This window comes from Callorhinus ursinus, unplaced genomic scaffold, assembly GCF_003265705.2.
Source record: "Callorhinus ursinus isolate GAN/ISIS: 27379988/994484 unplaced genomic scaffold, GSC_fseal_2.0 scaffold66, whole genome shotgun sequence".
Classification (NCBI taxonomy): domain Eukaryota; kingdom Metazoa; phylum Chordata; class Mammalia; order Carnivora; family Otariidae; genus Callorhinus; species Callorhinus ursinus.
In genome coordinates this window covers 3,010,027-3,020,631 of record NW_027397128.1, presented here as the reverse complement: position 1 = coordinate 3,020,631, position 10,605 = coordinate 3,010,027, and the positions used below count along the sequence as shown (strand labels likewise).

The 10,605-nt window shown below is 36.4% G+C and overlaps 1 protein-coding gene across 1 annotated transcript; it reads right to left on the bottom strand.

Annotated features, from left to right (window-relative positions):
- Window positions 1-9,668: 9,668 nt before the first annotated feature.
- LOC112815541 (large ribosomal subunit protein eL32-like) lies at window positions 9,669-10,175 on the bottom strand. Its single transcript, XM_073885815.1, has one exon. It carries the CDS (start codon window positions 10,128-10,130, stop codon window positions 9,723-9,725), a length of 408 nt encoding a protein of 135 aa, XP_073741916.1. The 5' UTR covers window positions 10,131-10,175; the 3' UTR covers window positions 9,669-9,722.
- Between the last annotated feature and the right edge of the window lie 430 nt (window positions 10,176-10,605).

Below are 10,605 nucleotides of genomic sequence, written 5' to 3'. Positions count from 1 at the left end.
AGAATGGGGAACCCTCTTACACTGTTGGTGGGAATGCAAGTTGGTGCAGCCACTTTGGAAAATAGTGTGGAAGTTCCTCAAAAAAATAAAATAGAGTTACCCTATGACCCAGCAATTGCACTCCTGCGTATTTACCCCAAAGACACAGACGTAGTGAAATAAAGGGCCATATGCACCCCAATGCTCATAGCAGCAATGTCCACAATAGCCAAACTGTGGAAAGTGCCAGATGCCCTTCAACAGATGAATGGATCAAGAAGATGTGGTCCATGTATACAATGGAATATTACTCAGCCATCAGAAAGGATGAATACCCAACTTTTACATCAACCTGGATGAGACTGGAGGAGATATGCTAAGTGAAATAAGTCAAGCAGAGAAAGTCAATTATCATATGGTTTCACTTATTTGTGGAACATAAGGAATAGCATGGAGGACATTAGGAGAAGGAAGGGAAAAATGAAGCGGGGGAAATCGGAGGGAGAGATGAACCATGAGAGACTATGGACTCTGAGAAATAAACAGGGTTTTAGAGGGGAGGGAGGTGGGGGGATGGGTTAGCCCGGTGATGGATATTAAGGAGGGAACGTACTGCATGGAGCACATGGTGTTATATGAAAACAATGGATTGTCGATTATCACATCAAAATCTAATGATGTATTGTATGGTGACTAACATAACAATAAAAAATGTTAAATAAAACTTTTTCTTTTTTTCCAATTAAAAAAAATTTAAAAAACAGTAAAAAAAAAAAAGAGAGAGAGAACTGAGCTACACTGTGACCAAACTTCTAATCTAAAGAACTGTGAGCTAAGAAATGAATATGATTTTAGGTCTTTATGTTTGTGGTAATTTATTACATAGATATAGAAAACTATTAGAGCATTAGTAAATTTTTGTATAAGAATGAATGAAGGGCACCTGGATGGCTCAGTCAGTTAAGGATCCCAGGCTTGATCTCAGCTCAGGTCTTGATCTCAGTGTTGTGAGTTTAGGCCCCATGTTGGGCTCCAAGCTGGGCATGTAGCCTATGAAAAAGAAAGAAGAAGAAGAGGAGGAGGAGGAAGAGGAGGAAGAGAAGAGGGAGGAGAAGAGGGAGGAGAAGAGGGAGGAGAAGAGGGAGAAGAAGAGGGAGAAGGAGAAGGAGAAAGAAGGAGAAGGAGGAGGAGGAGGAGGAGGAGAAAAGAAGAAGAAAGAAGAAGAAGAAGAAGAAGAAGAAGAAGAAGAAGAAGAAGAAGAAGAAGAAGAAGAAAAAGAAGAAGAAGAATGAATGAATGAATGAATGAATGAATTTATCCTGAGGGTAATGGAAAAATCACTGAAGAGTTTAAGCAGGGGAATAACATAAAAATAGAAAAAGTTCACTTTGGCTAATGTGTGAAAAAGAGATTAGAACAAAGGCCAGAGGAGGGAAACCTTAATTTCCAACATGGCTCTTGGAATAGAACTGCCTGATGTATATCTCCATCATTGTTTTCTAGAAGTAAAGTCACCTATGATCATAGTATAGCCTCTACACTTTGGCTTTTTCCTTGAAAAATATAGCAACAGTTATGTTCATTCAAAATATATTTATTGAACACTTACTCTGCTCCAATCACTCTACCAGACAACCAAGACAAAAATTTCATCCCTCCTGAAACTTACATTCTAGTGAGTTAGACTGGCAATAACAAATAGATATAAAACTTTAGTAATATGAGAGCAGTCCTAGTAGAGGACCAGCTAGTGGATAAGCCTTAAAGAATGCATGACCTTGACGGGATCAAAAGATGAATAATTGAAAAAAAAATCTACTGCCCTTGGCATATAATGAATGTGAGGGAGAGTGGTATGAGATTAAGTTGGAGATGTGTTCAGGATCCAGGTTATATACAATCTTGTTGGTCATGATAAAAGTTGAGGCAGGAGGTTGTATTCCATGCAAAGATGTAGATATGTGGAAGATCACTGTGTATTTGAGATGTGGAAGAAAAGTCTGTTGTATCTGGAACATAGAGGAGAAAGCCAAAGGTGAAATGCACATACTTCTCTGTTTTTCTTTATTAAGAGCATAAATGTTCTGATCAGAAGATAACTTCCTTGCTTGGCACAGTGGTTCTCCCAGGGAAGGTGCAGTGGCACAGAGTCAACCTGTGTCATAGTTTGGAGGAAGTGTCATGAGAAGGCTGAAAGATAAAGGCCATCTAGGAAAAGAGTTTATTGACTGAGAATGTTGTTCAGGACCTCAGGGGTTCTGGAATTGGAAGATTCATCTCCTTGATAGCCACAACAGCTATCTGGGGGAGAATTGAGGAAAATCTTGGAAAAATGAGAGACGAGGTACCAGAAGATTTCTGCACACCAAGATTCTTAAGAAAGCTGGGATTACACCAGCAGGATTTGCAGTGAAAATTCTAGTCAAGGCTATTTTCCCAGAGGCCAAGCTGGAGAGCTTGAAATTTTTCTCTTCTACAGTGTAACTCAGGCTTCTAGTAAATGTAGTCTCCCAAACATGTCTTCTACTTCCAATTGTGTTTTAATTCCCCACAAGATTGCACGGGGACTATATATTGCAAATCTCTAGGTCTCTTCCTTCACTTCACTCTCTGTCCCCTTCTCTGATTTCCCCTCATGTCAGTGCCGGCCCATAATCCTAGGTCATAAGCTTGAGGAACACTTTCTTCTCATAAAGACTCCTGGGAAAAATAGGGATCCCAGGTTCTCTGGCCTTTATCTCCATCTAAGAAAATGTCTCCAGATCCTTTGAAACCTTGACAAAATTTTCCATAGCTCTCCCCTTTGAGCTGGAGGCTTAAATTAATCCTTGAGAGTGGAGGTGGGAAGTGAGCTGAAAGTAAAGCAGAAGAGACTGGCAGCAGACTAGAGACCACAGTTAAGAGAAATCAAGAAAAGACCAGTCTTTCGTACAGTAATGGTTTGGAATGACATTGCTAGCTGAGGTAAACAGAAGCAAAATGACCAGAACTTACCATTACACCATGTACTCATTCCTAAGCAAATACCACAAATAACCTGGGGAGGAGAATCTGGTAAGAGATGTGACTTCCTGTGGTAATTTACATAAAGGCCATTTGAGCTTTAAAGGAAAGTGAAACTGCTGAAGAAAACCAAAGAAGTTGGGTCCATTGAAATCATGTCTCCATAACCTCTTGACAGGAATTCATGAGGTAGGTAAGGAAATGGGTTCAGGACATTCACTAACTTGCCTAAGAACACAAGCTGTGTGGCACAGAAGATGAGATTGGGATTTGAACCCAGGACCTGCCTGGCTCCAAAGCACAATTTCATTGCTGTATTATATCACACTATAATAGCTACAGATAAATATAAAAGATCTAAGATATGACAGGAGATTATAGGCCAATGTGGGAACTGATTATTGTCTTGGATCCTGAAGGAGCAACAACTTCTTATCTTGCTCTTGCCATCATCTAGAGGGAGTTGGGTTATTTTTCACACTACTTACCATATGATTTCTATCCCCCTGCCATCTAAGTATCATATCCTTGCCCTGAAGTGTTCATATTGAACTTATTCTAGATTAAGTTGTATTGAAAAATAAAATAAAGTAAGGGCACAGTAAAAACAACTAAACTTTTTGAAAGGTAATAGTAAGAAGAGATCCAGTTTTGATTCAGCATAAAACTTCAGATATGGAAACTTTTCCCACTCCATCATACCCAACCCCAATACTGGCCCCAATTGAAGATAATTTCCTATTTATAAGGAAAGGGAAAAGAAATTCAGAAAATTATTTAAGAGTCAAAGGCTGACTGGATCTAACACATTCTAAAAGAACATCTTAAATTATTTAAATGCAGATAAATTGAACAACACGTGGGCTGTGTTTTCTTTAAAATACACATACATACCTCCCCAAATCAACTACAGAGAAAAGGACTCAGGGCAAAATAAAACATGTCTAACATTAAACCCAAAACATTTGGAAAAATAGATCAAGATGTTCCACAAACACCAAAGCTGGCCTGAGGTTTCTGTCCCTTTTTAATTTATTATAATTCTTATTAATGATAGCAATAGTAACATTTTTCTGTGGAGCTTCCACCTTGGAAGACCTAAAGCCTTTTATGAGAAACCTCTATGCTCCTTAAAAAAAAAAAAAAAAAAGGCATGGTTTCCTTCAGCCCCTAGTCTCCAAGAAAGTTTTTCTGATTATTTCAGGATTCTGCCTACCAACCATCCATTTGCAACACAGCTGAAATTCCATAGACTCCTTTGGGGATTAAAGGAAGTCTTGGGTCTCTCAAGCATGGGCAGAACTCTGTTAGGGGTGAGTTCTGAAGCAGGAGTATTACAATTCTCTCTTCAAGACTCTGGACAGCCAAGTATTTTATTCCTTGCCAAAAGGCAAGAAAACATCGTTTTTTGGGGGGGTTGTTTGTTTTAGTATCTGTTTCCTAACAATAGTATATAAGTCCAGCAGAGAAGGAAAGCACTTGTCTTATTTAGGGCTCTATCTCCAGTTCCCAGAGCACTATCTGACACATAGTAATAATATTTATTTTAGACATATTATAATAAGTATTGGCTCCATTTCTGCATGTAAGGAGCTTGAAATTAGCCACTCCATCCTAACAAGAACTGACACACCAATTCAGTAAAGTTGCAGGATTCAAAATCAATGTACCAAATCTATTGCATTTCTATTCCCCAGTAATAAAGCAGCAGAAATAGAAATTAATTAATCACTCCCAGTTACAATTGCAAGAAAAATAATAATATACCTAGGAATAAACCTAACTGAAGAGGTAAAAGACCTGTATTCTGAAACTGTAAAACATTGATGAAAATAATTGAAGATGATATAAATAAATGGGAAGACATTGAATGCTCATAAATTGGAAGAAAACATATTGTTAAAAAGGTCTATACTATCCAAAGCATTCTACAAATTTCATGTGATCCCTATCAAAAAACCAACACCATTTTTCACAGCTAGAAAAAACATCCTAAGATTTGTGTGGAACCAGAAGAGAATCCAAACAGCCAAAAGAACCTTGAAAAAAAAAAACACACAAAGCTGGAGGCATCACAATTCTGGACTTCAAGTAATATTTCAAAGTTGCAGTGATAAAAACAGTATGGTGCTGGCACAAAAATAGAAACACAGATCAATGGATCGTAATAGGAAACCGAGAAATGTACCCACAACTCTACGGTCAATTAATCCTCAACAAAGCATCAAAAGAATATGCAATGGTAAAAAATGTCTTCAACAAATGGTGTTGGGAAAACTGGACAGCAACATGCAAAAGAATTAAACTGAACCACTTTTTTACACCATACACACAAATAAGTTCAAAATGGATTAAAGACTTAAATGTGAGACTTGAAACCATAAAAATCCTAGAGGAAAACATAGGCAGTAATCTCTTTGACATCAACTGTAGCAACTTCTTTCTAGATATGTATCCTGACGCAAGGGAAACAAAAGCAAACATACACTATTGGGACTTCATAAAAATAAAAAGCTCCTGCACAGTGAAGGAAACAATCAACAAATCTAAAAGGCAATGAGAAGATATTTGTAAAATACATAACCAATAAAGTGTTAGTGTGTGTGTATGTATATATATATATATATAGAGAGAGAGAGAGAGAGAGAAAGAGAGAGAGAGAGAGCTTATAAATCTCAACACCCAGCAAATGACTAATCCCGTTAAAAAGTGTGCAGAAGACATGTATAGACATTTTTTTTCCCAAAGAAGACATACAGATGTCCAACAGACATGTGAAAAGATGCTCAACATCACTGGTCATCAGGGAAATGCATATCAACACTGCAATGAAATATCACCTCACACGTGATAGAAAGGCTAAAATCAATAATACAAGAAACATCAGGTATTGGCAAGAATCTGGAGAAAGGGGGACCCTCTTGTACTGTTGGTGGGAATATAAACTGGTGCAGCCACACTGGAAATCAATATGGAAGTGTCTCAAAAAGTTAACAATAGAACTGCCCTATGATCCAGCAATTGCACTACTAGGTATTTATGCAAAGAATACAAAAATACTAATTCAAAGGGATACATGTGCCCCAATGTTTATAGCAGCATTATCTACAATAGCCAAATTATGGAAACAGCCTAAGTATCCATTTATAGATGAATGGATGAAGAAATGTGATATATATGTATACATATATATGTATGTCATAGTCCATTTATGTATTTCATTTATGTAATGATCAATATTCCACTTATGTGTTCCATATGAGTAATATTCCACATATATACATATATATATATTCCATACTCATCCATAAAATGAATGAAATCATAAAAAATGAATTCTTTCTATTTGCAACAGTGTGAATGGAGCTAGACAGTATTATGCTAAGCAAAATAAGTCAGTCAGGGAAAGACAAATGTCATATGATTTCACTCATATGTGGAATTTAAGAAACATAACACATAAACAAAGAGGAAAAAGAGAGGGAGAGGCAAACCAATAAACAGACTCTTTACTATAGAGAACAAACTGATGGTTACCAAAGGGGAAGTGAGTGAGGTGTTGGGTTAAATAAGTGATGAGGATTAAGGAGTGCACTTGTTGTGATGAGCACTGGGTATTGCATGGATGTGTTGAATCACTATATTGTACACCTGAAACTAGTCCCACAATATTTAAAAAGGATTACACAAAGTAGAGTTTATCATGTAAGTAAAAATTTGGTTTAACATTTGATATCAGGGCGCCTGGATGGCTCAGTTGGTTAAGCGACTGCCTTCGGCTCATGTCATGAACCTGGAGTCCCGGGATCGAGTCCCACATCGGGCTCCCTGCTCAGCGGGGGGTCTGCTTCTCCCTCTGACCCTCTTCCCTCTCGTGCTCTCTGTCTCTCATTCTCTCTCAAATAAAATCTTTAAAAAAATTTAAAAAAACATTTGATATCAAACACCAAAATATACCATGTTAATAAAGGACAGAAATCTTGTGATTATCTCAATAGACACAGAAAAAGCATTTGACAAAATCCAATACTTTCATTGTGAACAAGCTAAGTTGTTAGGTATACAAAGTAACTATCTCAACATGGACATTTATAAAAATACATAGCTTAACATCATACTCAGTAGTGAAAGAATAAATACTTTCTCCTTCAAATCAGGAGTAGGACAAGGATATTTGCTCTCACCAATTCTATTTAACATTGTACTGTTGGCTATAGCTAGGATAATTAGACAAGGAGAAAAAAAAAAACATCCAGAGTGAATGAACAAGTAAACTCTCTGTTTGCAGATAGTATGTTCTTCCATATAGAAAATCCTAAAAGCCACTAATATTCTATCAGAACTAATAAATGAATTTAGCTAGGTTACAAGGTATATTATCAATATACAAAAATCAATTGTATTTCTACACTCTAACAGTAAACAACCCAAAAATGAAATTAATGAAATGATTCCATTGAGAATAGCATCAAAATGGCAAATGGGTACATGAAAATTTGCTCAGGATAACTAATTATCAGGGAAATATGAATCAAAACCACAATGAGATATCATGTCACAACTGTTAGAATAGCTATTATCAAAAAGACAAGATACATCAAGCATTGGTGAGGTTGTGGAGAAAAAGAAACTCTTGTGAACTTTTAGTAGGCCTGCAAATTTGGTGCAGCCACCAAAACAATAAGCAGTTTCCTCAAAACATTAAAAAGCAGAACTATTTGTTCCTGTAATCACATTTCTTGGTATATATTCAAAGGAAATGAAAACAAGAATCAAGGAATTATTTGCACACCCATATTCACTGCAGCATTATTCACAATACTCAATATATAGAAATAACCTAAGTGCCCATCAATAAATGAATGGATAAATGAATTGATTTATATATAGCACATGCTAAGTGAAATGGCACTTTCTGGTGGTGGCAGTGGTGAATTCTCCTAGTGTCCCAGCTGTCCAGTGTCTAGTAGAGATATCCTAATCTCTTCCTGTAGCATGTCTTTGCCTGTGGTTTTATCAGCATGAACTGTCTTCATTCTTATTCATTTTATTTTTAATGCAGTTTTCTATTTTTATCAGTTGTACATTGACAGTTAAAAAAGTCAAAAAGTCTACAAAACTGAAGGAATGTAGTGGTGTCTTGCTCTTCCTCTGCTACATTTTCAAATTTTCAGAGATAAGCACTCCAATTCTCCTAGCTTTTCCTTGTGGTATTTGTCTCCACATGTCTCCCACAAATTACTTATTTTGACAGTTCTTCATGTAATTGTTTTAGGCATATTGGCTTCCAACTATCAGTGATAAAGACTTAGCTTTCATTTTCTTGCCCCACACCACAAATGTGTACATTTTCTATTTCCCCATCATCCAAATATAGTTATATCTAAGTTTGCTTTTTTCAATAATTATTACTTACATTTTTATGACTATGTAAGTGTTATTCAGCTGATCTATGTTGTTTGCAATGACTATTTTTTCTTTTTGTCCAACTCTCTCCTCTTTATAGTAATAACTGCCTAGCTTTCTCCTTTTCTTGGTTTTGTAAGTACTTAGTGCTAGACAATCATTTATGTAAAATTCATCTTGATACTTCAGGTATTTTTATAATTTCATTTTCTTAGACTCATCTTTTTCTGGAATATTTTGATCATATCCAACTCAGAATGGTTTCTTTCTGGGCTATTGCACAATATAATTTTCTTAAGTAAATTCAGTGCAGGGTTTGAACTTACAACCCTGAGATTAAGACCTGAGCTGAGATCAAAAGTCAGATGTTTAACCTACTGAGCCACCCAGGTACCCCAGCACATTTTTTTAAAAAAAATTATTATGTTATGTTAATCACCATACTAATGTATGGTGATCATTAGTTTTTGATGTAGTGTTCCATGATTCACTGTTTGTGTATAACACCCAGTGCTCCATTCAATATGTGCCCTCTTTAGTACCCATCACCTGCTAACCCATCCCCCCACACCCCGTCCCTCTAGAACACTCAGTTTGTTTCTCAGAGTCCATAGTCTCTTTTGAGTTCTTCCTTCACCATCCTCCTGGAAATTGTTTTCATTTCTATTTTGTGTTAGAATTCTCTCTTCTAGATATGTCTTTCTCCTTTTCTGTATTATCTTTGCTTTTGCTGGGATACTCCACAGTTATTTCATAAGAAATCACTCATGGGATGGAAATTTCTTGAGAAGTTTTGATTGTATGAAAACATCTTTAACTACACATTTGTTATAATTTGGTTGAATTGGAAATAATTTTCACTGAGAACTTTGAAGTTATTTATCCACTACTTTTTTTAGATTTAATATTGTTGCTGAACCAATTCTGATTCTTGTCTTATGTATGTAACCATTATTTTTCTCTAGAAGTCACTATTGTATTTGTCAATAAATGGACACTTTAAATAAGGAGTCCCATGCCCTTCAAATCATGAATTTTTGAAGTATTCATTTGATGTTTTTTCCCTTATATTTTCTCTCATATCTTTTCCTAGAACTACTATTAATTGAACATTAGACATCCTGGTATATTTCTCTAGTCTTATCTTAATGCTATTATTTTTCATTTCTGACTGTTTTTCTATGTTCTGGAAGATTTCCTCAAATATGTTTTCCAACTTTTCATTTAAATGTTTAATTTTTGCTGAATTTTAAATTTTCAAGATCTCTTATATTTTTCTTTTTTTTAGGTTTTATGGTTTTATTAACACAAATATGATGTGCACAACAAGCTGTCTATTCATTTTCTTCGCTGCGCAGCCTGGCGTTGGGATTGGTGACTCTGATTGCCAGCTGGGCTGCTCTTTCCACAATAGCTTTGTGGTTCTTGGAGGAGACATTGTGAGCAGTCTCTGCACAGTAAGATTTGTTGCACATCAGCAGCACTTCAAGCTCCTTAACATTGTGGACTAGGAACTTCCGGAAGCCACTGGGCAACATGTGCTTTGTTTTCTTGTTGGTCCCGTAACCAATGTTGGGCATCAAGATCTGGCCCTTGAATCTTCTGCGCACCCTATTGTCAATGCCTCTGGGTTTCCACCAGTTGCGCTTAATTTTGACATAGCGGTCTGACTGGTGCCGGATGAATTTCTTGGTCCTCTTTTTAACGATCTTGGGCTTCACCAGAGGTCTGAGGGCAGCCATGATGCCCAGTAACAGATGGCGGCCACCTCCACAGGCAGCGCCGAGAAAAAGCTTATATTTTTCTTTAAAGGCTTTTTTCTCCCTGTAAAATCTTTATTTTACCCAATTTGCTCATTTTTAACTATTTTTGTTTGTTTTGGTGTTTGTTTTTTGTATTAGAGATTTTGTTAAATGTGTAGTTAACTTGCCTGCCTCTTCTTATTTAAGTGTCTAACTGAAACTGGTTAGAAATTCTATGAGTGCATAGAACATATCATCTTCAGGCTTCACAAGCTGGCAGAAGTTTCATTGAGAATTATTTAATGTTAGTATCTTTAGATCTCTTCTTTTAAGCCAGTCACATTCCCCAGGAAAGTATCTTCCAGTTCCCAGCTAAAATTTCTAAGTTTGGCTGCTAGTCTTCTCTGATCCCAGTTGGAGGTCTCAAAATCCAGTTTGTAAATTTTTAATTATTATTTCTATTTTCCACCTTCAA